The sequence below is a fragment of the Mustela nigripes genome, chromosome 10 (assembly GCF_022355385.1).
Source record: "Mustela nigripes isolate SB6536 chromosome 10, MUSNIG.SB6536, whole genome shotgun sequence".
Taxonomy (NCBI): domain Eukaryota; kingdom Metazoa; phylum Chordata; class Mammalia; order Carnivora; family Mustelidae; genus Mustela; species Mustela nigripes.
Genome location: NC_081566.1, coordinates 66,396,299 through 66,423,426, shown reverse-complemented (window position 1 = coordinate 66,423,426; position 27,128 = coordinate 66,396,299). Strand labels below are relative to the sequence as shown.

At 65.8% G+C, this 27,128-nt stretch overlaps 1 protein-coding gene across 1 annotated transcript in view; it reads right to left on the bottom strand.

Annotated features, from left to right (window-relative positions):
• The window catches only part of KCNN3 (potassium calcium-activated channel subfamily N member 3), a 123,545-nt gene extending 97,205 nt beyond the window's left edge, over positions 1-26,340 (bottom strand). Inside the window, exon 1 of the mRNA XM_059413841.1 lies at positions 25,074-26,340. Coding sequence (XP_059269824.1) covers positions 25,074-25,946 — 873 coding nt within the window. The 5' untranslated portion in view covers positions 25,947-26,340. The remainder of the gene's footprint in view (positions 1-25,073) is intronic.
• Between the last annotated feature and the right edge of the window lie 788 nt (positions 26,341-27,128).

Below are 27,128 nucleotides of genomic sequence, written 5' to 3'. Positions count from 1 at the left end.
GCTCCCCTTGCCAAGACCGTGCCCCCACGGTTCTTCCAGCTGGCAGAAGCCCCCGCCTTCTGAAGTGTTCTAGAATGTTTGGACAAATAACCACACTTCCTCGACGGCTGGCTTCAGAGTCGCTTCATGTGCTCTTGTTTAAGCCCAAACCAATAAAACGGAAGGAAATCACTTCGCTCGCGGGAGGTTGTGTGCACACACGGGGCTCCAGCCTGGCCCAGCGCCTCCCACCTGCCCCAGGACGGGCAGCCCGGCTCACGGAGCTGCGGGAGCCCTGGGTCAGCCCATGGCCACGAACCGGGGAGTTCGCCCTCAGATGCAAGTGACTTGAGAGGAAAGCTGCGCCCCCGGGGGAGGAAAGCTCATGCTGGTCTTGGAGGCGCCAGGGGGGGCCTGCAGACCACCCCCGCCCACCCCCGTCCCTCCCTCCCCTCCTCTGCCCACAGTCCCACCTCTCCGGCCAGGGCAGAAGCAACGCTAGGATCTCGGTACTTCCGGCCTCATCCGACGACCCCACTGCCCACTCCCAGCCGGGTGCCTGAGGCAAGCCTGTCCACATGCGCAAAGTGTTCCCTGAGCCTGGCAATGTTTGGGCTGAAAATCTCAAGATCCCCAGGAATCCCACGTGGTGAGAAAACCACGGCGGGGCTGGCTGCACGGATGTCTCTGGGGGCTGATCGGAGCGTCCCAGGTTAAGAATCAGCCCTGTCCGCACTCCGCCCCCCATACCGTGCGCCCCTGTGTGCCCCCGGGCCGGGCTGCCAGCAGTAGGACACTGAGGACAGCACCCCTTCCCCCCTCCCACAGCAGTGTCCCACCCCAGGTGCACAGACTGAGCTGGAGGGGGCCCTCTAGGTCACCTAGCCCCACTCCCCCTTTCCCAGCAAGGAAATGAGGTGCAGAGAAGAGCTCTCTCCTGATCTGCTCCAGGCCACACACCAGTAGCAAAATACGCTCATCTGGCCCTGAGTCTTCTGAGGGCTGGGCTAGCGTTGCACCCCGTCCCGTCCTGGCCGCCTGACGTCGGGCCCCATCTGAGCCCCCTGCCATCCCTCCAAGGGGCTCCGCCTGGTCTGGGGGCAGCACTTCTCCCGTGGTTAATTCAGAGCAAATCAGGGGGAACAACCCGACCTACTGTGCGTTCTCCATCTTGTTTTTGCTTAAAAATAGAAGAGCTTAAACACAAACAAAGGGAAATGGTCTGGAAAAAAAAACCAGTCAGCACGGAACAATGGGTACTCTGGCCCCGGCCCCGGTCAGCACAGGGAAAACTGCTTTGCAGAAACTCAGCTCCGGGCCTCGTGGCCGCTGGCACAGGCCCCCAGTTGTCTGCAGGTGCGGGACTATGTCGAGAAGCGACGCAGACCCAACCCAGGCTGTGAATGGGCCACGTGGCACTTTCCCGAAGCCCCCTCTCCCACCAGGCACCAAACTCTGGCCCACCCTTGGCCAGAGGCGCCGCCCATTCCAGCAGCGGGCCCCCCGCGAGCCACATCCCCTGCCCCAGTCTGAGCTGGCTCCTCCGCGGGCCCAGAAGAGGCGGACTGGGTGCCTGTCTGTGCAGAGCTTCAAGGCTCTGCCTGGGGTCCCTGGCCTGAGGGTCCCTGGGATGCGGCCTGGCCCCATGCAGCGCGGGTAGGACAGTGTCCACACCCAGGGGAGTCGCGAACCTCAGTTCCTCGGCACGTTTATTTTACCTGCTCCTGTCCTGCAAGAACTCGACGGGCCCGACCTCCTGGCAGGGGATCACCGCCCGCCCGGAGTGGGCTCACAGCAGAGCCACTCTGCAGCAGGAGCCCCGGGTTCCCGCAGGCGCTGTCCTGGGGACCCTGCCAGCAGGAGCAAACTCCACAAGGATCTCCCAAGTCCCGTGACCTGCCAGACCCCAAGTCTACTCATTGTCCCCCCTTTCCACATAGGATCTCACCAAATCCTCACAACAAGGAGCTGTCGTCCCCACTTGACAAATGGGGAAACTGAGGCACAGAGCGATTGCACTACCTGGTGAGATTCCCAAGGGCAGTGCAGGAGCCTCCTGATTCCAACCTCGGGTGCGGAGGCCCCTGCTCCCTGTGCGTGCGGTCCCTTGGCAGCCACTGGCCTGAAGCCACAGCTGCCGGCTCTCCCCTGCTGGGTCACAGAGCCCTTGACCCCAGCCCGCTGGCCGCCTCTGCGTGAGGCTGACCACAGGGAAGCCAGACCGCAGGCCCCAACTGGGCCGGTCCACTCCATCCTCATCCTTATACCGACACCGAGGAAGAGTCCTTTCTTCCCTCCAGAGTTCTTCCGACCAAGAGTGGGCAGAGAGCACCCCACGGTCTGTGCATGGCACGGCCACGCCTCCCAGCAGCCGTGGGCAGCGGGGGGACAGTTTGCACCTGCTACCTGGCATGATTATTAATACGAATAGTAGCCACGAACATGCTACTCCCCAAAGTCTCCCTGCCCAGACAGAGAATCTAACCATCGTCCCAGATGTGGAGCCTCTGTCAGGTCTGGGAGGCCTAAGGGCCCGGCGGCCCATGCCTCCCAGCTTCCACGCCCGCCCTGAGCTGCGGCACGGCGGCATTCCAGGCCGCCATGAGCAGCCCCTCTGCCACGGTCCCGGCCCCCAGGCTTGTGGACAAGCATCATATTCTGGATCAAGCCTCGTTAGTGGACACGGCGTGGCTGCTCCCGCCTTCACAACGACGGTCTGTCATTCCTCCCCGTGTTGGCTCTGTCGTAGGCAACCATGGGCCTAGCGGGCCTTCCCCTGCCGACTGGAATTTCTCAGCCCAGAGGACTTGCGGCGATGGTGGAACATCAGGACATGTTCACGACTAGATGGTTTTGTCCCAGACACCAGCGAAGGGTTCCCTGCTTACGAAGCATTTTTTGGGCCTGGTTTTCTAGTTGACTTCTGAGACGTAAGGACAGCCATTCCCAGCTACAGATGGGAAAACTGACATGTGTCCCAGGGCCACACAGCTCGGGACCCCAAATCTTCTAACACTGTGTTGCCCAAACACTCTTTTCTTCACAGAGCCATGAATGCGGCCTGCCTGGGGCTTCTCGGGGACGTGCCATTCGAGCTGCAGTGGCCAGACAGCCCGCCCCGGGCGGAGGGGACGGCTTCTGAGGGCACCGGGAGCTGGGCCTGCCGAGGCGCCTGTCCCGCAGACGGTCCTGGACCTGGAGCCTTCCTCACTGACAGGAAGGAAAAGCAAAGACAGAAACTCCAAAAAGAGTATGTCCCCCAGGACGTACCCACACGAGACCCAAGCTCCTCCGCCCAGGGCTGAGCCAGGAGAGCCTGGCCGGCGAGGAGCTAGCAGGACGCCCGCAGCCCCTCGGGGACTTTCTCAGTGTGAGATGGGGACACCTTCGCTTGAGGAGCTCCGGCCCCAGATGGACGGTGTCCTGTGCTGGGCACAGAACGTGGGCTCAGAGCAGACGGCCGAGGTCCTCCTCCAGCCCTAAGCCTCAGTTTACAGATGGGAAACTGTGCCACCAGGGGGTGGGAGCAGCCCTGGGCACAGCCTGCCAGGGTGGGGCCGAGCCCGCCCGGGGCCTGTCCCTCTGAGCGGTCCTCTCTGGCTGTGGCTGGGACCCATAGCAGGGACCAAGGACGGTCCAGGCACCAGCTGGGTCCCCTCGGCCATGCCCCCTTGCCCCGGCCACCCCACAGCTGTGCCCCTGTTTCCCAGGGACAGGGTTGGCGACTGTCAGCTTGCAGTTCCAGGTCTGAACCACACTCCGTGCTGGGCCCCCGAGACCCCGCAGCGCCTCGGCTCCCATGGGGGGTCATCCCCGACTCCGAGCTATCCTAGTTCTGTCCCCGTGACCTGATACTCAGTAAATACTTGATGAGCGAGTAAGTGACAGGAGGGCAGAGCATGAGGAACGACCCCATCACAGGTCCGGCCATCCAGGCCGCGCACGTGGGACTGGCAGCAGGTGGCGGGTGGAGGGGGAGGGCGGCCCGGAGCCACCGACACTTTGCTCATCCCACAGACTCAACGGATACTCACTTGCCTAGAACACGCTGTTTCAGCCTTTACACGTAACAGCTGTGAGCACAGGCGAGGAAAACCGGAACCCCGGGCAGCCCCCACCCCGGCTCCTCGCCCTGGGAAGCTCTGACGGAGGGAGAAGCGGCGCTCCTGGACGAGAACCTGACCTCCCGCCCACAGCCGTCCCGGCACCGCTGGCGAGGGGCTGGGGCCCCGGGCAGGAGCGGACGCCGGGCCCCTGAGCCCCCAGCACAGAGGGCAACATGCAAAGCCTCACCCATTAGCTCAGGGGCAGGACGGCTCGTCCAGGCACATGACGTGGCCCCAGCTTCCGGGCCGCCTCCCCAGACCAGCTGCTGGTGTCACCAGGGGGCCAGCAGCCGGGACGCCCAGCCGGACGGATGGTCTCGCTGAAGAAGCCCAGCTGGGCCCTGGGCTTGGGGGAGCCAGAAGGGCTGGAAAGGGCCAGGCAGTGCGAGCCATGGGGGTCAGAGGGCACATCCTTCCTGGGGAACTCTGCCTGCTCCCTCCAGCTGCCGCCAGCTGTGCACGGCGACATCCAGCAGACACGGCTCAGGTGGCCAGAGGTGGACAGACAATGTCCGCACTGGGGTCTGGGCCCAAGTCACCCAGCAGTTGGGTCCAGACCCGGACGGTCGCTCCGGAGGCCCCGAGCCCTGCACGCCCGGCGCCGACCCGCCTCGCGTCTCCAGGGCCCACAGGACGGAGGTGGGTCCCCTGAGCAAGGCCCCTGCGTGACTGGGCTCCTGTTGCCCTCCCCGGCCTCACTCACACCACAGACCTTCCCCTTCCAGCCCCACACGTTCCTCGGGTGCCCTCAAGACCCCGCTGTGAGCCTGCGACCCCCAGCAGCGCCCTCTCCCACGTGGCCCCTCCTCCCTGTGTCCCCCCGGGGAGCAAGAGTGGAGGGGCGGACCCCACGAGCCCCGGGGACCAGCTGTCCGTCCTCTCACGGGGTCTTCGTGCCCCCGCCCCTCGCACAGCGAAAAACTCCATTCCTGTCTGCGGGTTCATTGACGAGGGCGTGCGTGGCCCGTGGGCAGCTCGGACAGGTCTCCTTCCCTTCCTCACAGAGCTGCTCCCCTGCGGCAGGGCCAGCAGCCTCTGGCCTGGGTAGCTTAGGAGACGCTCTAACCCCCGATTTTCCTCTCCTCTCCCTCCCTCTCCGAGCCTAAGCGTGGCAGCGGCCACCATGACCGGGGCTCAAGGGAGGCGGTGTCTGTGCGGGAAAACCGCAGCAGGGGGGCCCGGGAGACCTGGGCCTGGGAGACGCGGACAGTGCCTCAGCCGACCGAGGGGCAGGTCACAGAGCGTGATGGCACAGCAGCCGGGTGGGCCTCGGTCGCCTGTGAGGTCACACCCCCCGCCCCTGCCCTGTCCCCGGCCTGTGCATCCGCATTACGAGAAGCAGCTCCCCTCGGGGCTCACAGAGACGCGGTTTGATGGACCATTTCCTTTCGAAATTCTGCTTCCCCCCTCAAATTAGGAAGAGGGGTCACCCGCTGGGCTTCCCCCGACCATCACCAGCTGGTAGGGAGGAAGGTGCCCAAGGGGCAGGAGGGCAGAGGACCTGACCTGTGGGTGGAGGAGAAGCACACAGTGGGCGGGCTGAAACCCTGAGAACACAGCAGGGCCCCTGGGCTCAGCCAGGCTCGGCTGTCACCTGCACGGCCGAGGAGCTCCTGCCGTGTGCCTGGGGCAGACCCTCAGCAGACCATCTGGGTGTTTCCAAAGCAGTCCGGGCCTCCCGAGCGCATTTCCGGGGACCCTGGCCACCAGGGGACTAGTTTCGGGGGTGGAGAGCAGAGGCACACCGACGGAGTCGGGGAGCCGTATCCAGAGCGGACAGCTGCGCCCGCCCAGAGTCTGGGGACGGTGCTTGGGGAGTCGGGGGTCTCCAGGCTCAGCCTGAGAACGGGGCAGGGGCAGCACCAGAAAGCGGACCTCCCTGTTCTCTGTTTGTCTCTTGTAATTTATCTAGTGTTTCCCAAAAGGTCACTGGGTGGTGATTTCAATATTGTAAAATTTGTAGAGATGCTCTAAAAGAAATGTATAAATTTCACGGGTTTACACTGGCTTAAAGGTAATATATTTTATTAAAAGCATCTATTCTGAGTACACTTGGGGTAGGATTTGGTGACCGACTGGTTAGAGATCCAAAGGGCCTGTGCTATTAAAAGATTCCCTGTGTTTTGGGGTGGCAAGAACAGGAGTCAAAGGCACTTGCCGGGGCAGGATTTGTGGACGGAGGAGAAGGCAGAAAAGTGGTCTGTGGTTCGCCAAGTGCTACACAGCCCCCCTCCCCGGAGCAGGGACCTGGGTACGAGACCAAGGACCCCCTTCTCACTTCCCCGCTTGGGCTCCATCTGCTAAATCCGATCTCCGTGGTTCGGGGGAAAGGAACAAGGAATCACCTGAAGGAGAAAGACCCCCACCCCACCCCAGGCTGGCTGGCAGGAACCCCTCCTCCCTTACTCAGGCCGGGACCCCTGTGGGATCTGGGGTCCCTCACTCCTCCACCCAAGCCCCTCCCCTGCTGCGTCCCCACAGACACCCTGCCCAGAGCCCCCGAGATCAGGCCACCACACCCAGGCCAGGCGCACTGTAGGCCAGCACCTTGGGCTTCTGCCTCCCGGGGACCTCGTGGGGTCTAGCGCTCCCGTCCCCAAAGCCACCAGGAGGAGACTTGTAGGGGCACCCCAGCTAAGTGACCCCAGGGTTAAGGAGGGACTTTTTGAGTAAAGATGGGCCAAGGAGAGCCACCAGGGTCAGGCCTCAGGGCAAGCCCTTCCTGTGCCTCCAGACCCCACACTGAGCAGAGCCGGACAACCGAATGACCCTCCCCTCCTCCGACCCCCAGACCCGTGATGGCCGCTACAGACTTTGCCAATCTTTATATCCCCTGGGGAGTTTCCAGAGTCCCTGACGGGCAGGTGGCCCTGGGCTCATCCACCAGGAGGGCTGGAAGCCGGGCATGTGCACTTCAAGATCCACCAGCGACTCCAAAATGGAGCCGCATTTGGTATCACGGAGGCGCGTGCTACTGTCACCCCCATTAATAAGGAAACCGACCCTCAGAGCAGCTGAGAACTCGCCTGAAGTCACACGGGCTCACACGGGCTCACACGTCTCTGAGTCCAGCATGGGGCTCCTGATGGCTCCCGCAGGGCGTCTGAACTACCAGGCACAGTGCTCGCACCCGGCACCCCTCCAAGCAGCCCGGGGGCAGGAACCCTGTGGGCAGCGCTGGGCCTGCCCCGCCCTCTCCAAGAACCCCACTCCAGTTCTCTCCACTACAGAGGCCCAAGAGGGCCCCGAGAGCACAGTGAGATGAGGGAGTCACACTCAGAGGTGCCCGTGTGTGAGTCCGCACGGCCGCTGCTCTAGAGAAGACCAGGGATGAGCATGTGAGGCGCGCCCGGGGGGGCTGAGCCCAGAAACCCACGGCTGGCCACTGGCTGGGGGCCTTGGGGCCAATCGCGTCTCCTCTCTGAACCTCAGAGCCCCCATTCTAGGGTCTGCGTGGGCCCAGGAACACCACACCTGCCCCCACAGGCAAACGGAGGCCACACGCGGAGAGGCACCCACAGACCCCCCCGCCTCGGGGGGGGGCCTGGCCAGGCTGGGGCGGAGCCCAGGAGCGGGCAAGGTGGCGAGCCCCTGGGATCACCCTCGCCTGCCCCAACCCACTGACCTGCAGCCCACGCCACCTTCTTCCAGGCACCACACGGCAACTGGGTCCTACGGGGGCCATTCCGGCTGCCCCCATGAGCCTTCCTGGGCCTCCCAAAATTAACTCCCCGTGGGACTTTGCTCCTGGGGACACCTCCCTCTTCACACATCCCGCTGACCGCGCCCACCACCCGCTTTCACCGCGGGGCCCCAAGACCCACGGAGAGCCTCAGAGCCCACCTGCCCGGAGAGAAGGGTCTGGGCTTGTGTCAGCCGAGCCAGCAATGGGTCAAGATCAGGAGGCCTGGCCACCAGCCGACAGCGGGCCCAAGCCCACACTCAGCGGCCCACACAGTGGGGCTGCCCCAAGTGCCGCGAGCCAGGACCAAGCAGCTTGGGCGGGGCGGGGGGTGGCGCGGGGCCCGCCGCTGCGGGGGGTGCGGGGGGCCGGCAAATGACAGCGATGAGCTCCGTTTTGTCTCCGCGGTCCGCACACCCAGCGTGAGCCCCAGCCCCCAGGACGCGGCGTCTGCTCTGTGAGGACCTGAGCAGGACACCAGCCTGTCTGCAGCCGCACAGGCCACTCGGTCTTCCCAGGAGCTGGACGCCCCCTCCCCGGCCGGGCTCACCCCTGCAGCCTCCACGTAGACGCTCCCCTTGTCCAGAACAAGAAGCTGCTCGCTCACCCCCAGGCATCGGAACTCACGTGCCCCCCGCCTCACCTCAGCATTCAGGTGGACCCGGGCCCCAGGGGCCGGGAGGGACACGCAGAAGGTGGGCTGCTTGGCCACAGAGGCTGAGACCCTGGGAGGCAATGCGCAGAGGTGCCAGAGAACAGCCGGGGAGTCAGTGAGGGGCTCTCGCCCGCACTGGCCCCAGCACGGGCACTGGGATGGGGATGCGGTGCCCTGGGGACTCCCAGGGAAGGTCGTCTGGGCAGGAACGGTGGCTGGGGGTCAGCAGGCCAGGGGGGGAGGGCACAGTGGCTGGCCCAGAGAAAACGGGCGACCCTCCCCATGCCCTAGGACGACACCACACGTCCATCGCAGCAGTGTCCCCATGAAGCTCACACTGCCCCTCAGAATCCTCAACACCACCCTTCTGGCAGTTAGCCCTGTGGTTCAGTGGACGTGACCCCGAGGAAGCCCCGCCCAGGCGCCCACATCCCGCCAACCCTGCCGTGGGCACCTCCGAGAAGGGCCTGAGCTCTCGGCGCCGAGAGCCACGGAGCCCACCTGCCTGGGTCCACGCAGGCTCCAGATGGAACCGGATGCACCTGCCCTGGGGAGCAGATCTGGAAGGGGGGCAGCTTGCCCCCCGGCCCCAAGGGCCCCCTCTTCCCCGCAGGGCCTGTCCACGCAGGGGCCCGGAGGCCGGTCTGATGCACACGTCTGCAGGCGCCGCACGGCCGGAGGTGTCTGCTCCAGAGCAGACCCGACCTCACCCTGCGCCGGAGCCCTCCGAGCCCCCAGCGGGAAAGAGGCCAAGCTCACCGTCTGGGCCCCCGGACCTCAGCCAGTCCTGGGGCCACTGTCCCCCTCGTCCGGGCCTTTCCAGTCTAGACAGAGACGCTCCACAATCCCTCCACAACCCTTCCACGTGGGCCTCCCACAACCCCGTTTACATCACGGCAAAGAAAGCCGGGAAAAGCTCGCTTTGATGCTCATGGGCTTGTTACCCATGGGAGGAGGAGAACCGCGGGTCCAGCCCGGCTCCTGCGTCCCTGCCCCCCGGCGGGGCAAGGGGCAGCCTGCCGGTCCCCAGCCAGGGGCTTTCTTCTCGACCCCCAAGGGCCGGTCCCACAGGGCGGGGAGACTCACCCTCTCTGTGCCCACCTCCAAAGGGCCTGGCAAGGCCTCTGCAGCCACGGCCCGCACGCCTCCCCCCTATCCTGCCCTGTTCCCTCTTCCCTGCGGGGGTCTCTAGACCCCAGGCCCCCAGCTGCTGCCGTCCTGAAGGCTCCCTGGGAAGTCCCCCTCCCCACGTGACGATGGGACGGACCTCAGAGCTTCCGGGGACTGGGGGCCGCAGGACCTCCGCACCACACGGGCTCAGGTCATCACTGACGGGGCTCAGGACAGTGGCCGCGGCTCAAGCCAGAGGCCAGCTCACCGGTACCCGTCCTCGGTTGTACCTACTTTTCCCCACTCTGTGTAGACAACGTCCCTCGTGTCTGCCCCCGCCGGCCCGGTGCCCGGGCCCCTCGCACTCCGCCTCCCTGCGCAGCAGCCCCGAGACCGCCCTCAGGGGGGCTCTGCCCTGCTGCCCTTACGGCAGGAGGGGTGCGTGTGAATGAAGAGCTCTGTCCGTCCCCGGCGCCTGTGGCCATCTGGACCCACCGTGGCACCGTGAGGCAAGCTCCACAGACCCAGTGCCGTCCTCACCCCTGCCCGTACACGTGGGGACACTGAGGCAGACCCCGAGGTCGAAGCCATCCTGGGAATGGCAGGTAGAGCCCACGCTTGGCCCGGGGGTCCCCACACACTCCCCGCCCGGCCACCCTTCATTCCCATGCGGACATTCACCCGGACCCCCTGGCCCGGCTCGGTGGGGGGACCACAGCCCTCGCCTCACGGGGCCAACGTGCCTGCTGCATGGGAGATGCTGCCCTTTGGAGAACCCAGGCTTCTGCCCAGGTCATCGACCCCAAACCCCCTCTTGGCCATTTGTTGAGTGAAGGACAGCCCGCCTGTGCCCTTACCTGAAGCGTTCACACAAGCCCCCTGTGCAGGTGCCTAACCCTGGGCCCCACACACAGCTCCGGGCGGCCGGACGCCAGGACACCTCCCAGGCAGGAGAGGCCGCGCCCCACCTCCTGAGCGTCGGGTGGGGCCCCGAGCCCAGGGCCGGCAGCTCGGGATGGGGGGGGTCTCGCAGCTCTGGGCTCCAGGGGGGCCCAGGCTCCGAGCAGAGCAGAGCAGAGCAGGCCTCCAGCCTCACACACAGCCTGGCCCCCGGGGCGCGGAGACGCCAAGCCCCACACGTGAGCCTCCCCTCACCTCTCCCCGCAAACGGCGCCAGCCCCGTCCCGCCAGACGGCCTGTTCCCCCCACGAGCCGCCCCTACTGCGGCTTGACCACACCGCCCGCCTCCAGCGCCTCCCACCACGCTCTGTGCCCTCAGACCTGAGTGCCGACTCCGGGCCCGTGACCAGCTTCTGGGCCCTTTTCCAGTCTCTGGTGCCCAGCACTTCCAGGAAAGCCTGTCTCCTCTGTCCCTCCCTGAGAACACCTGGCACTGTCCGCACTGGGCCCCGGCCAGGCTGTCCCTGCAGCTTGGAACGCTCTCCCCTTGGCCTCACAAAGCCTCACTGTCCCTCCCAGCCCAGCGCGCCCTGCGAGGCCTGAGAAGCTCCAGACACCAGGAGTCCCAGGTGTGCCCTCAACACGCTGCTGCGCCTGCCCCAGGAGGCCCACCCCGGGAGCCGGCCACCCCCCAACCACGAGCTGTCTGCCTCCGTGCCCCCCAGCTTTACCCTGAGGCTGGTGCCCATCATAGAAGGGGCATCTGCAGAAGTCCGCCCAGGAGGTGGAGACCCTTCCCCACGGTGGGTCCTGTCTGTCCCCAGGGCTCAGAGCAAACACGGATTTCCTGCGGCAGCCCCTGGGGAATCCTGGCCCACTCCCCCCAGAAGGATCCTGGCAGTGCCCAGGCTGGCGCACTCCGATGTCTCTCCCCTGCCAGGAAAACCTCCCGCTCACCCCGCTCTGTCTCCCACTCACACGGCGCAGGAACAAGGACCAGCTCCGCCAGTTTAAGGAAACACCAAACAAGGGGCCTGATGCACGGGTCTGGGAGGAGGCCGTGTGGCCTGGCAGGGCCAGAGGGGGCCCTGGGCTCCCCTCCCCAGCAGTCCCCTTAGGGCTGGGGTGACTGTCCCCATGCCCCCCCCCCCCCCCCCCCCCGCCTCCTGCCCTGAGTGGCCCTGGAGACACCATGGTCCCGATGACGGACCAGAGCCGACCTGCAGGGAGGCAGGCGCAGCCACTAGGAACAAGGAAATGCCCTGCAGAAGCCAGCCTTGACCTGGGCCTCCAGCTGCTGGTCCAGAGCCCATGGCCACAAGGGCCGCCCGTGAGCGAGGCCGGGGGCGTAGGCTCAGGGCGCCGGGTTAGGGCGCCGGGTTAGGGCGCCGCGCTGCCCCCCATAAGACGTGAGCGGTTCTCACTCACCCCGAGAACCTGTGAGTGTGTGTCGCCCAAAGCAGGGTCTCCCAACCTGGGCGACGTTTGGGGCCTGGTGACTCTCGGCCGCACCCCCGGCCCCGCCCCACTAGCAACATCCCTCTCCTACTGTGACAACCAGAGACGTTGGCTGACAGTGTTGAGTGCCCCTCGGGGAAGCAGATTGCCCCAGTTGAGAAGCCCTGATCTAGAGGCCCAGAGTTGGGTCCTGGGCATCACAGGGGGAGGATGGGTCCCCCTGTTCTCTCTTCCCTGTCTCGTGCCAGAGCAGACGGCCTCCTGCACCGCGCCCCACCCCATCCCTTGGGGCAGTGCAGGCCTGGCCAGGGCAGGAGGACAGGAACGCGCAGGTGCCCAGAGCCAGCGCTCACCAGGCATCTAGTCCCTAGCAGGGACCCCTCATCAACACGTCTTCAGCACGCGCCAAGGCAGGCACCAGCCACCCTGCACCAGCGGGCAAACGGACTCAAACATCGAGCCACCAGAGTCCCCCAGCCAGCGAGGCCCAGAGTCCGGGTCTGCCCCACAGAGAGCCTGTGGCCGGCAGGTCTAGACCTCACCCTCCAGGCCCAGGGCCCAGCATCGGCAGGCGATGGAGAAGGCCTTCAGGGCCACTCGTGGTCCCCTTCCCGACTCCCCTCCTGGCAGTGAGGGGCCAGGTGGGACAGCTCCCCGCAAGCCCCCCAGAGCCCTGGACACTGGGCTGGACGGCAGGTGAGCATGGGGCCCGCCCTGAGGAGATGCTGCCGCCTCCCTCACCCCTGCCCCAGGCCCACGAGTGGATGCGTGGGAAAGTCAGTCAGACATGTGAACCCGTGGACGTGCGTCTTGTTTCCGAGAGTGCGTGTGAAGTCAGGCCTCCCAGTGGACCTCTCAGCCACGGAGGACCCTCCTGATGTGCCAGACGGACCTGGGGTCAGCCGAGAGCAGGAAAACATGACTTGAAATGTGGCTCTGACCCATAAAGTCCTCTGGGGCCTCCGAGGAGGGCGCGTGTGGGGCTAGAGGGAATGCAGGTGAATGTTCTTAAACGTGACCCGGGGTGCCACAGGCGGTTTTTGGGAACGGGTGGGGAGCCAGCCGTCATGGCAGGGACCCAGACAGAGCCCCCCACCCAGGCCCTGTCCGCCGACCTCCCACTGTCTCTGGGGCACGTGCTGCGCACGGACACACTCGACCTCAGTCCAACCCCGGAGTCTTCCCCCAACACCGTCTCTCCCCGGCCCCCATGCCGGCGCCCGGACACCCCATCCTTGCATTTGCTGGGCGACCTCCCGACTCTTCCTTTCTCTGCCCCCTCCCAGCACCAGAGCAGCCCATAGCCGGCCAGGGATGACCTCCACCCCGGGACTCCCAGGGTCCCAGCACACCTCACCGTCAGCCTGTGCCCGCCTGCCAGGCCCCATGGCCCTCACCGGTCGCCGGACTGGGGCTCCTTTTTCCCCACCCCCTGTCTGTTCCCAACTCAGCAGCGGGTCCTGTTAAAATGTGAGTCAGACCTCGTGATGCCACACAGAGGCCTCGGTCTGCCTCACCTCACGCCACGGAGACTGCAGCGCCCCCCCATGCACCCCCAGGCCCTCGTCCTTTGGGGAGTCGGCCTCACAGACCCTCGCAGCCCTGAGACCCCACCATCCAACACAGTGGACCTTGGCCATGTGACCACCGGGCCATGCCACGCAGCTACTACAGCAGGATTTTAAAAGTTATTTCATGTCTAGCATTGACACTTAAAAACTGATGTTTGGGGGGGCGCCTGGGGGCTCAGTGGGTTGAGCCTCTGCCTTCAGCTCGCGTCATGATCTCAGGGTCCTGGGATCGAGCCCACGTCGGGCTCCCTGCTCAGTGGGGAGCCTGCTTCTCCCTCTCCCTCTGCCTGCTGCCCCACTCGTGTGCTCTCTCTCTCTCAAATAAATAAATAAAATCTAAAAAAATATATTGATCATAGGGGACCCATCGGGTGCCAGTCGGTTAAGCATCTGACTCTTGGTTTTGGCTCAGGTCGTGACCTTGGGCTCCGTGCTCCGTGGGAAGTCTGCTTGGGATTCTCTCTGTCCCTTTCCCACTCACATTCCTTCTCTCTCTAAAATAAATAAATCCTTTTTAAAAACTGGAAGTCCATGTTTTTATTGGAAAACGTTTAGATATACTTGCAACAGCTTGGGCGTGTGAGTCCACTTCTCTCACTGTCAGTTCTGAGCCCCAGTACGGATCTGGGATTCCACGGTCGGGTCAGGGTCCGACGGCGGGCAGGTCCTGGGGGCACACGCTGGACTTCAAAGACTCGGATGAAGCACAGAGTGCGGCTAACAGTCCACAGTCCCCTCCACTCGTGACTCGTTGCAACGGCAGTCTCTCTGCTCTGCTGGGTTCAGTAAGAAAGCGCGGACAGGGGCTTCCCGTTTCTCTTCCATTCCACGTGAACAGGCTCCTGGGCAGCGCCGGGCATCCCGGCCGCAGGGGTGAAGCTGCGCAGGCTAGCGGGCAGCCGGCCCACCCAGCCTTCCCGGCCCCCCGTCCTGCTTCCTCACCTCCGGAAGACCCTTACTCAGACGTCCCCTGGGGGAGGCCTTCTCGGACACCGGCTCCGCATCCCGACTCTCCCGTGCCTTCCCCTCCAGCTTTGCTTTCCTTGATCGCGTGCAACACCTCCCAGCAGGGCGCCTGTGTCAGAGTTCAGCGTCCGTTTTAGCCATGACCCCGGCGCTCCCGGAGGCCCTGGCTTCCCTCTGGCTGTGGTTTTTTTCCACCGTCCCTGCAGGGGAACGGGCACATGCTAGACATTCAACAAACAGTAGCCGGAGATTCCTCTGGGGAGGGCGGGCACACAGTAGGTGCCGGAGATTCCTCTGGGGAGGGCGGGCACACAGTAGGTGCTGGTGGGGCTGCCACCGGGATCACCGGGGAAACAGAGGCAGCCAGGTGCAGTCTCACCAGGGAAGGTAAAAGCAAGTAGCGAGGTCCTTGCCTGGGACGCCGCCCTGCCCCACACCCCCAGGAAAGCCGCCGTGGGCACTACTGGGAAGGTACATTTCCGCTCCTTCCCACCGATTTTTATTCTCCCAGTGAGAAGACAAATCTGTTTCCCTGCCACCAAAAGGCCTCAAGCCATGGCTACTTACATTATAGTAATTAAATCCCTGCTGCTAGGAGAGCTCGGGAGGGAGCAGGCCTCAAGCCAAGGGCTGGCCTTCAGGGAAGCAGGCCGTGGGGAGGGAGGCTGGCCAGAAGGGCCTGTCTCTCTCAGCGGTTTCCCAAGAGTGACAAAACCCACTTAGCCACAGTGATCTGGCAGGCTTTGCTCCCAAGACTGGGGGCTAAACCTCGCCCCGCCATCTCCCCCCCAACTCACTTCCTGACCCCATCTGGCCCTCACCTCCCTCCTGGAGGAGCTGTTCTGTACACAACCTCACTTCTCCCATTTTCCAGATGACAAAACTGAGGCCAGAAACCAGAAGCCAGGCCTCCCAAACCCAGCCCAGGGCCTGCGTCAGCACCCACATCTCTGCTGGTGCTTAGCACGGGCCAACAACCACGTCACATGCTCTGCCCACAGTGGGGTCCCGTTTAACCCCCACACTGCCCCAGACGTGGGGCCGCAATTAACCCCCAAGGAGACAGAAGACAAGCATGAAGGCAACTCGCCCCACGTCGCACACGTGTAAGCGACAGACACAGGGTTCAAAGCCAGATCTGCTGTGACCCCCCCCCCCCCCCGAGGCCAGGCTCTCCCGGGGAGTGGGACCCGCAGAGCCATCTGGGAGACGGCCCAGGTGGATGACAGATGTGGAGGGACATGGGGGCCGCGGTGGGGAGAGGCCACGTGGGAGACCTAGCCTCAGGCTGGGGGTCAGATCCAGGCCGCGTGCACCTGCTTCTGTCCCTCCCCAACCAGCCTGCGAGCCCAGGCCTCAGCAAGTGTTGGGCCCCAAAGCCAAGCAGGACACCTGGTCCCTGTCGCCCTCTTCCGTGGGGGACCTCAGCCCCAGAGCCCAGCTCGTACTCCAGCATCCCGGGGTTCCCGGCGGGTCAACAAACCTGTCGGTCGACAGCCCTCCCTCCCACCGAGCTCCAATCACCCACTGAAGCTCTGGGCGAGGCTGGTAGGGCCAGGAGGGGGCCGGGGGAATAGGGTGCAGTGGGCGGGGTGGACGCCCAGGAGGAGAAAATGGCTTTGGAGCTTGAAAGGGCTGAGGCCAGGAAGCAGCCACACAGCACAGGCACCGAAGGCGCTCCGGGTGCAGATCACGGGCCGGCTCCTTCTTGGCTGTGGCTCTGGGAAGTTCCCTGAGCTCAGCTGGGTCGTCTGTCCATCGGGACCATCGTGGGGACTGAGGAGACGAGGGGTACGGAAGAGTCTCGGTGTGTCCCTCCCCTCCCCGCTCTGCCCGTTTTCCCTCCTGAATGCGACGCACGTGGGAGCCGTTTCTAGGGTGAAGCCTTCTATTCTATGAGAGCAACGTGTTCTCCCGAGCTGCTGAGGCCGGGGGCATCAGACACGACCCAGCCCACCACAGGGGCGGCTCTCCCCGCCCCACCTCTACCCTGCAGCGGCTCTCGGCCCCGCCCAAGCCACCTCGGTCCGGGGGTCCTCTCCTCGCCATCGGACAGCGCGGCCCGGCCTGGTTTCCTGCGCCCCACGCCCCCCGCCCAGCACGGCACCACCAGACCCGCCACGGCAGGGGAGGCATCCAGCAGTGCGGACACCTGGTCCAGCCCAGAGCAGGCGGGGTGGGGGCCAGAGTCACGGGACCAGCTGAAGGGTCCCCTGGAGTCCCATGGCCACTGGGCTCTGGGAAGAGCCGAGCCTTGGAGACCCGTGTGGGCCAAGGAGCCCCCAGGGCCCGGTCCGTGCCACGCGGAGTCCCCCATCACCCCCCTCAGCAGAAGGAATGATGGTCCCACTTTCCAGACAAGGAGGCCACTGCCCAGGGCCACTCGGATAAATCGTACAAAGTCAGGGTCGGACCCCGGGCCAGTGTCGAGAGCCGGAGCTGTTTCAGGAAGAGGCGGCCGACAGCGGCTGACGAGACCCTGACGCTGATCAAGTCCTCAACGGCGCGGACCTGTGCGCTCCCGGAGCCACGAGCAGGGCCGGCCGCCTGCAGGAGTTCGGCGGGACTACGACTTAGACCCCCTGCACCCTTGTCCCCTGCGATGCTGAGTGGCCTTGGACTAGTCACTTCTCTGGGCCTTGAGATCTGTAAAGCGGATGGCCCACCCTGCCTTCCTCACCCCTGCGGGTCCGCAGAACTCGGCCGCCCGGCTTAGAGGTATGAATCCACCCCTGGCCAGCTGTGCCCCCAGCTCCCCCTCAGGCCGCAGCCCATCCACCTTGAGCCTGACGCACAGTGACATGCTCAGCCCAGCCCTCCTCCCGGGGGGAGGCAACATCGCCGAAGTCAGCGGTTCCCACATCCCCACACGCGCCCACGCACGGGAGCCACACGGCCCCCCAGCCCAGCAAGCCAGCACCCGACCCCGGGGAAGCCAGAAGAGAGAAGCAATGGCTCTGTTAAAATCGGGAATCTTCTTTAAAAGGAGAAAAGTTCTGCAAAATCCCCGTGCGGACGCCAGCAGGTGCCAAGTCCGGCAAAGGCGCTAGGAAGGCCTCCGCTCGGCAGCAGCTGGGGCGTGCGGCCCCCGGAGCCACGAGCCCCTCGCCCGGCTGCTGCAGGCCGTTCCCTCCACGCACAAGCGGGAGAGCGAGGCTTGGGGACCGGGTGTCACCGGCCCGACGGCCCCCAGCGGTGAGGGCCTGGGTCAGACCAGCCCCCCGCTGCCCAGGGGGCTCCTTCCCTGCCCGTGGCGGGCCCCACTTCTGCTGGGGTCCCAGTCAGTAAGTGCCCAACGGCAAACCATGGTTCGCGGAGACACGGCTGGCAGGCCGGGCCCTGCGCTCCCGGGGGTGTGCGGTGGGGGCTCAGCCCCTTGGGAGGGGCCTGGAACACAGCTTTCTTGCCCATCTGACGCTGACATCACGCCTGTCCCTTAGGAAAATGCCCGCCGAGCTGACTCGAACACAGCAGACGCCAGTCTGCGAATTCCTCACGCCGTCCGCACGGCGCGCATCCAGGGCCCCACGGCTCTGCTCGGAATCCGGCTCTCATTACCTCGCGGCCAGGCGGCCCTCATGGAAGGAAAGAAAAACCAAAAACTGTCCCCCTCACAGGGCAGGCCCTGACCCCCGGCATGTCCCCCCGCACCGGGGGGCTCTTGGCGCCCTGGCATGCCCGGCGCGGGGAGCCAGCAGCGGCCCACAGCCAGGAGCCGGGGAAGAAGCCGGTCCTCTCGCTCCCCCAGCCCCGCACTCCCTGTCCCGAGTCTCCCGAAAGCTTGTCGTCTTAAGACCCACGAGGAAGCCCCCGCGTCTCCTCGGCCCCCCGCTTCTGTGCCAGGACAGCCTCCTCGTGGGCCCACCGCCACCCTCCGTCCCTCCCCAGCGCTGTCCCACGCACACCGCCTCGTTCTGCTCCGTCATCGGTCATCGCGCGTCCCCCTGACCTTCCTCCCGGACTCGGAGGCTCTGGCCTGACTCCATGGCCTTATTTTTGTTCTCTCCACCTGTCCCGTTTGCACGGACACACCCAATTAGCTGTGCCCAGGCCACGGATTGCTGACTGTGGGTCAGGACAACTGGATCCCCTGAGGCAGGAAGGCTCCAGAAGCCCAGGCCAGGCCACCACAGCAGCTCCACCTTCCAGGTGGAGGAAACATCCTGCCTCCCCTCACTCGTGCAGATGCACCCAGGGGGACCCGTCCAGAAGCACGACGGGTGGCCTGTCACCCAAGGATGAGAAGGGCACAGGCCGCACGTGCTCGCCTCCTCCAGAGCCCACGTCTGTGGCTGATGGTGCAGAGGGTGACGGGTGCCCCGCCCATCCCCTTGCCCTCCAGGAGCCTGGGGGTTCACAGGAGCAGCTTCTAGGCACCAGGCTCGTCGACGCAGCAGTCACAGGGGGCAGGGCTCAGTGTGTGCCTGACTCCACGTCAGGCACTACCGGCAGGCGGGGGCTGGGAGTCCCTCCGAACACGGGAGAGATGGGCTTCAAACTCAGGAAGCTCCCTGGAGACCCACCATCAGAGGCCGCGAACTCCAACCCAGAGCCCAAGCCCTTGACCGCCACCGTAGCCCGGCTCTGCCGGGGCCACCAGCTCGGAGAAAAGCCTCAGGTCTTCGGTGCGGACACAGAGCTCCCGCCGACTGCAGGTGTCAGTGAGGTACTACGTTGCCCGGTGCGCTTGCCCTGCTGCTCCCTGCAGAGAAGCTCCAGGTGACACCTGGCCCCAGGAAGCCCCCGTGCGTCCCTGTCCTCCCTCCCCGCCCTGTGCCCTGCCCCAGCAGGATGGCTCCAGCCCCCTTCCCTCCACTCTGCCCAGTTCATCCTGGGGACCACCCGCTGTCCGCAGGGAGCCTCTCTAGTGAGTGAAGTGCTGCCTCATTCCTCAGCACCCCCAGTGCCACCAGCGGACACGGAGGTCAGCCTGGATGGGTGCACCGGGGTGCAAACCTGGCCCCCGACGACAGAAGTTGAGGACAGTAGGCTGTGGTCTTTGCAGCGGAGCAAACGCACTGAGACCAGAAAGGGCTGGAAGGGGGTGCGTGTGGAGAGAACCCTGCCCTCATGCTTGAGTCCGAGAAACAGAGGCCCAGAGAGGCCAAGGGTCCTGACAATGGCCACTAAGCGAGTCGGAAGCAAGAGGGGGAGCAGACGGGACTTTCCTGAACACTGTTGCGAACAGAGCCAAACACAGCCTCGTGCCAGGGAAGGAGGAAACTGGGCCCGGAGGATGGAGAGGGAAACCCCAGCAGCAGAGACGGAGAAGCCTGTAGCGGTTCCCTCACTCGAGTCCCTCACTGAGCTCTGTGGCAGGGTTGGGGACAGGGAGACAAGCAGGCGCTGGAAACCTGGCCTCTGGCTCCAGAACCATCGCCCCCGCTCAGGGGCCCTGGGCGCAGACCACAACCCACTCTGCAGCCCAGTTTTCTGCCTGCCGCTGTCAGTAGTGACCCCAGGGCCGCCGGGGGCGTGAGGAACACCGGCACAGAGGTACGGCGTGCCACAACACAACCTGTGGAGCCCGGTAGGTCGCCCCGGCAGGAGCCCGGCCACCTGTGCTGGGGAGGGAGAGCCGCCCACGGGAGGGCTGGGGGCCTTGGCGGGGGGGCTCCTGTTCCCGGGTGAGCCCTGCGCCTTCCCCAGCCCCGCCTGGCGGGCATCGCCCCAGGGCAGAACCCGCAGGCCTCCCCGTGGGACGTGGGCCTGCGCGCATCTCAGCCCAGACCCACGCTGCCCCAGGGCCCCACACGGGTGCCCCCCAGGTCCCTGCCTCCCCTGAAACATTCGTCCCCGCCCAGTGCTCCGTGTCATGGCGCTCCAGCCCCTCAGCCTTGACCTGCCTCTCCCCACAGGGACGAGCAGCTTCTCCAGCAGCAGCCGGCAAAGGAACAGGCCTGGGTGCTCATGGCAACACCCCACGGGCTCACACGGCAGCCTGGCCTGGGGACCACAGGGCGAGGGGACGGGGCCGTGGCCATGCCCACCGCTAGGACTCAGGAGCCCCCCACTGCCTCGGGGGAGCCTGCAGGCCCTGCTGGCTCCCAGCCCTCCGGCAGCCCTGGGGCTCCAGGGCAGCGCCTCAGACCCGCCCGCGTCCTCCAGCTCAGCAGGCCGCGCCCCCTCCCTCGCCGTTTAGAGAGGAGTAGCTGCCTTCCCGGTCTCTCGCTCTCCCGTTCAGGGATTTAAAATAAAGAAAAACTGGCCGAGACGCCCCTCACAGCCACACTCTGTCACCCGCGGTGTCCCCCAGGGTGCCGCGGGACCAGCCACAAACAGCAGGCGGCGGCCGCTCCGCGCAGGGGACACCAGCTCCTTCCCGCTCAGGTGTCTTTACCTTCTGTGTTTCAGAGCGGATCTCTGGACCCTGGCCTAGCCTTGTGACCTCCCCCAAAAGCTCAGGAAGGGACATGCGAGGTGGCCGCCAGCTTCCCAGCAAGCCCGTGCCGCAGACGCTCACCCAGCGACAGCACCAGGCCCGGGCGCAGGGGACACCGCCGGGAGGGAGGGGTGTCGGCGAGCACCCCAAAGCCTCCCCAGACGGCTACAGACGGCATGATGACGCGCCACGGACAGGTGCGCGCCACCCTGGTCCCCGCTGCGGTCACAAACGTTTGACTCATTAGTGAGCCCACCACAAAGGCTGTAAATAGTGTCGCCACCATCCTGGGCGGGGGCAGAACCTCATTTCCATATTCTCAGAGCTGCTCCTGCCCTCCCGGGGCAGACAGTCAGCACAACCTCAGAGGAAAACCTGTGCCTGGGCTCAGACCCTCCCACCTCCCGCAGCCCTGTCCTGCAGGCGCCACTCGGGGTGGGGAGGGGTCTGTCCCCTTCAGATGCCAACATTCCCGAGACCACAGAGGCGTCTCCTCCCAAGGGCCAGGGGTCCCTGACAGCCACCCGCCTATCCCAAGGGGCTCCTGGGCCTGGCAGGTGCAGGCTGTGCTCCCAGCCAAGCCGGCCTGCTACTCTGCCCTTTGGCACACAAGGTCTTTGGGGAAACCAAACACATGGCTGGGGAAGGCAGGGGCTCAGAGACCTGGGACCTGCAAACCTACTCAGTCATTCTGGCTAGAGGCTGAGTGTGGACTCCCTGACCTCTGTGAGGTCAGCAAAGACACACAACATGTTGGCCCTAAGGCACCCCATTTTCTTTGAACAGTAAATGTCCAGGAGACCTAGCTCCCCTGGGCATGCAGAGGGACCTGCCCTTTCCCGGGGGGGGCCCCGAGGTGTTGTGAAGGACACAGAGCCAGGCACAGGGGCGCAGGGCAATCTGGGGAGCACGGTCCCACTGCCCCACCCCCCACCCCACAGCCTGGGCAAGCCCAGCAGCAGGACCAGGCAGAGGACCGCTCGGCCCAGGACGTGAGACCCAGTTGGATGGTGAGCCCGGGGCTGGTTGGGGGTTGGACACGAACAGGGGACACGGCAAGCTGCCTCGCTGCACCAGCATTTCCTGGCTTCCCCTGAGGTGGCCCCGCCGCCTGAGCCCAGAGGTCCCTGAGAACCAGGCCCCCCGGGACTTGCCAGCTGGACAGAGGCACAGCCGAGCCACAGCAAGAAGCAGGCTGGGGCAGGGGGTGCACAGCCCGGGGAGGAGAGGGCCTGGCCCCGGCTCTCCCTCCAACCAGCTGACAGAGCACAGCAGGGCGTTCGAGGCCTCCCGTCAGCTCGGGAAGGTCACAGGACGCCCCGAAGACACAGCGCCTGAACTCCGACTGGCACAGACTCAGCAGAGCCCAAATCACTCAGAGTTCCCAGCAGGACCTCTGGGCCTGGCCGGCTCCCCGCCGTCAGCTGGGGCTTGCGGGAAGGCCCGTTCACCTCCTCACACGGGCCCCTTCCCCACGACCTCGGAACACGCTCCAGGCAGGCCCTGCTCTTTCGCAAGGGCGCCAGGCCACGTGGCAAATTCCTCCCAGCAGCCGGTATCCGCCGGGGACGCGGCCCCGAGGAAGGAGACAGAGCCCCGGCAAGCAGCAGCTCCCGCGCAGGCCAGCGGCCTCCCATCGCTCGGTGAAGACGCATGTCCCTCTCCCAAGGGCCTCTGAGTGAGAAGCGCCACCCTCAGTGTGACGGCCACACTGGTCAGGAAAGCCGACAGACGCCTGGAGCTCTCCGGCTCGAGACACAGCTGCCCAGCCCAGCCCTGGGCCCGCCAGACAGCCACGCGGCCCTCTGTCCTGACCCGAGCCCTGTGGCCACGTGGAGCCTGTGACAGGCCGGGGAGGCGGGGGACACACGTACCATCCCCTGCAACAGAGCCATGATTAGAGCCGTTTGCAGACAGAAGACCTGGCCCCTTCTCACAACTTCTCCCTGACAGGACACAACTTCTCACGCCACGGCCAAGGGAGAGCTCCAGCCTGTGGAGACTCGGCTCTGCAGCCAGAGCTGGGCCCAAAGACGCTCCCCTCGTCACCACTATTAATAACAATGACAACAGGCCCGTGTGGGAGCCGTCCCGTTGACAGCTGGGGAGACGCGCTCGCAGAAGTTACCCTGTGGCTCGTCCAAGATCACAGCCCTGGGAGCAGCGGGCTGGGACCCAGACGTCACCCGGGCTCTTTACAAAGACCCTGTTCGTGACTGGGAGCGCCGAGGGTTCGCCGCCTTACGCATCCTGCGTCCACGCGGCCTGACCCGGGAGGCACCCTGAAAACGCGTGTCCCAGATTGACTCAGTGTACAGAGGGGCAGATGGCAGCAGGTTCCCGTGAGCCCTGCTGGTCACAGCCCACACTGTCTCAGGGCACTCAGCTAGGGCAGGCGGTCCCAGCCCCGCACACGGCCGTGATGGTCAGCAGCTTAGAACCGGGTGAGGCCCAGCCCCGTGGGCCCGCCTCCCCCCTCCTTCACACCAGAGTCTGGTTTCCCCGGCTCTGGGTAAGGCCCTTTCCCTGGGCACTCGTTCAGGGAGGTGCCCGCTCCAGACCCTCCCCTGCCGGCAGCAAACCCGTCCCCCCATGGCATGAAGACCAACGTGCCCCACGCCGAGAGCCATTCCCTTAAGAGCACTGAGCGGTGTGGGGGGGGGGGTGGCTGGGAGGCTGGTTTTGCCCCCTGCCCTCACCCCCTTGCCCTTGGGCCTTCGTCAGTCTCCCTCAGGGAGGGCTCCCGGCCCCCACGGGGGGCTGGGGGTAGGCAGGGCTGTGCCGAGGACGGCAGCCCCTCCCCGCCCCCTCCCAAGCACCCGCAGGAGAGGCAGCCCCGAGAGAGAGCAGCAGCTCAGAGGCTCGCTCCGGGATGACTAAGTGAGCTGCTATTCCCGGGGAAACCCCACTCACTCCTGCTCTCCGAGGGGCTCCGACCCTTGCACTATTTGGATGCAGGCAGCTTCCAGGGGCTGCCCTCCACTGGGGCAGCCCCCCCCCCGCAGCGTGCCCCTGGGGGACCCTCCGCGTGCGAGGACGTCTTGGTGCTGGCTACTCAGGTGGCCTGACAGGTCTGCCTGTGCCTGTGGGAGAGAGAGGCTGGGAAGGAGGGAAATCCGATCAGCACCTCCCAGGCTCTGCGGCCGGGCTTCGACGAGGAATGTGGCAACCCCGCAGCAGCTGTGCCTAGCCTGAACTGAGCTCTGTTTGAAACCTCCGACAGCTGAACCCCTCCCAGCCTCCCCCTGCCCAAATGACCAATAAGAGAAATCCAAGGGACAAGCAAGCACGCACACACGCCCTCCCCCACGACACACTGGGGGTGAGGGGGACAGCGGGAAGAAATCCACTTGCCCGCCGAGTGCCCGGCGCCCCAAGCCCTCGGCCTGCCGGCACAGCAGGGCCCCCAGCAGGCCGAGCCCTGGCAGAAACCCACCTGCCGCCCTCCCCCACGCCCCTGGAGGCCGTGATTTCTGAGCCGCGCGCCTCAGCCGGGTGTGCACACGGTCCGCCTCACGGATCCCGGGGCTCGGGGAAGCCCTGTCAGCCCATCTGAAGGAGAGGCGCTCCCCGGGGCCAAGGCCAAGGCGGCGCCCACCTGCTCTGCTGGGGACACCTGTAGCCGGTTTGCCGGCTGTTTACAGGCAACGGCCTCTGCTGAGGGCTCTTTCCTGAGGGAAAGGACTTGGGGGGGGGGGGGGGCTTCTGCCCCTTTTCACCCCTGCCCCAAGGGACCTGGGTCCCCGGCGCTCTGCCATCTAGCCCGAAGTCTGTCAGGGACAAGGGGGGAAAGAGAAACTTGGGAAGAGAGGGAGAAGCCAGAGCGAGAAGGGAGAGGAAGGAGTCCCCGCCCCCCACCCAGACATTTATTTCTCTTCTATCCTCGGGAAAATGGAGCAGGGCAGGGAGCAGAGGAGGGAACTGGCAGGCACATCAAGGCAGAGGGTAATTAATTGGTGCGTTACGCCGCTGGGCTCTGCTCGGTACGAGGGAACCGGGACGAAAACGACGTCTCAGAAGCGAATCCTTCCTCCTCCCTCACAGTCTGCAGCAGGCAGTGTGCGGGGAGCCCCCCCAAGAAAGCGAGGAATGAATTCTCCCGGGATTCAGAAGGAAAACCATGGGAAGTTCGCGTGTTCCATATAATTGAGCGAGCGCCTCTCCCACCACCGCCTCGCCCCTCCATCAATCTCTCTCTCTCTCTCTCTGTTGCTACCTACATATCCCTTTTGTTCAAGGTATAAAGAGAAATCGCAGCCCCTACCTTTGAGTACAAACCCCAAGAGAGCTCGGTCTCTATCACCATAACAACAATTCCAAACATCCCAAAAATCAGAGCATAGTCACTGAGCCGCTTCCTCTTTTCAAACAGGGCCCTCCTGTGTCCCAGCTTATAGCCAATGTTCTGGGTTTTCCGCTTGTTGGCTTTGGGGAAGGTGGCGCTGCTGGGGGTGGTGCCGGTGTGCTGGTGGTTGTGGGTGGCGTTGGGGTGGTGGAGCAGGGTCTGGTGGGCACGGTTGTCCTCCCGGGACGAGATGACGATCTCGGGGGGGTTGCTGGGGCTGAAGAGCTGGAGGGGCTGGCCTTCAGGCTCGGCCTCGATGAGGTTCCTCCGGGAGGCGCTGAGCCGGCTGAGGGGCTTCATGACCCCACCACTGTACTTGCAGGAGCTCATGGCGATCTCCGTGAAGGGGTTGCTGTCCCGCCGGTGCACCAGGGGGCTGGCCTGCCGGTGCCGGCCACCTCCAGCAGGCCCACTTGTGGCTGTGGAGCTTGGAGAGTGGCCAAGCAAGTGGTCATTGAGATTGAGCTGGCTGCCCTGCCTGGAGGAAGGGTGGAGGACGGCGGTGGAGTTGGCCGAAGGGGGGCCCCTGAGCGTCGTGGGAGAGGAGTGCAGCAGGCCGGGCTGGACGGGCTGGCTCTGGAGTTGGGCGAGCAGAGACAAGGGATGTGGTGGTGGTGGCGGCGGCTGCTGGAGCTGAGCGGGTTGAGGCGGCGCCAGGGGTCCCGGGGGCTGCTGGGGGGCTGCTGCCGGCTGCGGCGGCTGCTGCTCGTCCCCGGACGATGGACAGGGACACTTGGGGTCTTCATCCAGGTCCCCCACCCCCGAGTCATGGAAGTGCCCAGAAGTGTCCATCTTGGGGCCTGGCTGGATTCCCTGCAGCACAAGCCCCCACCCCAAAGCCACCCTCGCTCCGAAGACGGCCTCAGAGAAAGCCAGGCATCCAAGCCCCCACCGGGTGTCTTGGCCCCAGTCTTCTTTCTTTGGCTTCGGTCCTCTGGGGCTGCCTGGGGTCCAGACGCCGCCACTCAAGGATGCATTGCCCTGGGCAGGAGGGGCCTGGAGCGGGAAGCAGCGGAGAAGGAACTCCGGCTCCGGAGGTGGCCCTCGGGGAGCGCGCAGGGCCAGGCTCAGCCTCACTCCTCGCGGGCTCAACAGCTTTGCTCCCCTCCTGCGGCCGGCGCTGCTCGGCAAGCCAAGCCCACTTAGTGGCCGCGGCGCCCATTGGCTCGGCTCGCGTCCCCCCCCCGCCCGCCCGCCTCCTGGCTCCGCCCCCGCGCGGGCCCCTCCCCGGAGGCGGGGCCTGCCGCCCGCGGCCCCCTCCCCGGGCCGCGCAGCGAGGGCTGGGAGCTGTAGTTCCCGCCGCCGCCCCCGCCCCGGGCCGGCCCTTCTTCCTGCGACAGGTGCGGCCGGAGCCCGCGGGCCGCGGCCACAGGGACGTGCGCGCCCGCGGGGCGCTGAGAGGCGGCGCGGGGCCTCGCGACGGGGGGAGCCGCGCGCCCTGAGCGGGGGCGGCCGGCAGGAAGGCGCGCGGCGGGTGCGGCGGGCGCGGCAGGTGGACCCCGAGCGCCCGGAGCTGGGCCTCGCGCTCCCAGCGCGCACCCGGGGCGCAGACGCGCGGAGCGGCTACTCCGGGGTCGCGTCCCGGCCGCAGGGGCGGGCGCTCGCCTTCGGGACGCCGCAGTGAGTGTGCAGGGCGCCCCTTTGTCGTGCCCAGCCGTCGCGTCCACTCCGCGCGAGTGATGTCATCCTCCTTCCACGCGCGAGAGCCGAAGGGACAGTCACGCGAGCACGGAGAGGTCGCCTGGCAGCCGCGCCCCGCTGGGAACGGGGGTGCTGGGGTTCGAACCCGGGCGGGCGTGACGCGCCACTCGGTTCCCTCTCCCAGGCCTTCCCGCCACGACGCGTGGCCGGCGATGCTGCGGGAGCACCGAGAGCGGCCGTGCACGAAGAACCGGCCTCCCGAAGCAGGCCCAGCGGAGGGGCCGGCTCCTGGGGCCTGGGGTCAGCAGAGGGTCAGGCCCGAAGTACCCCCCA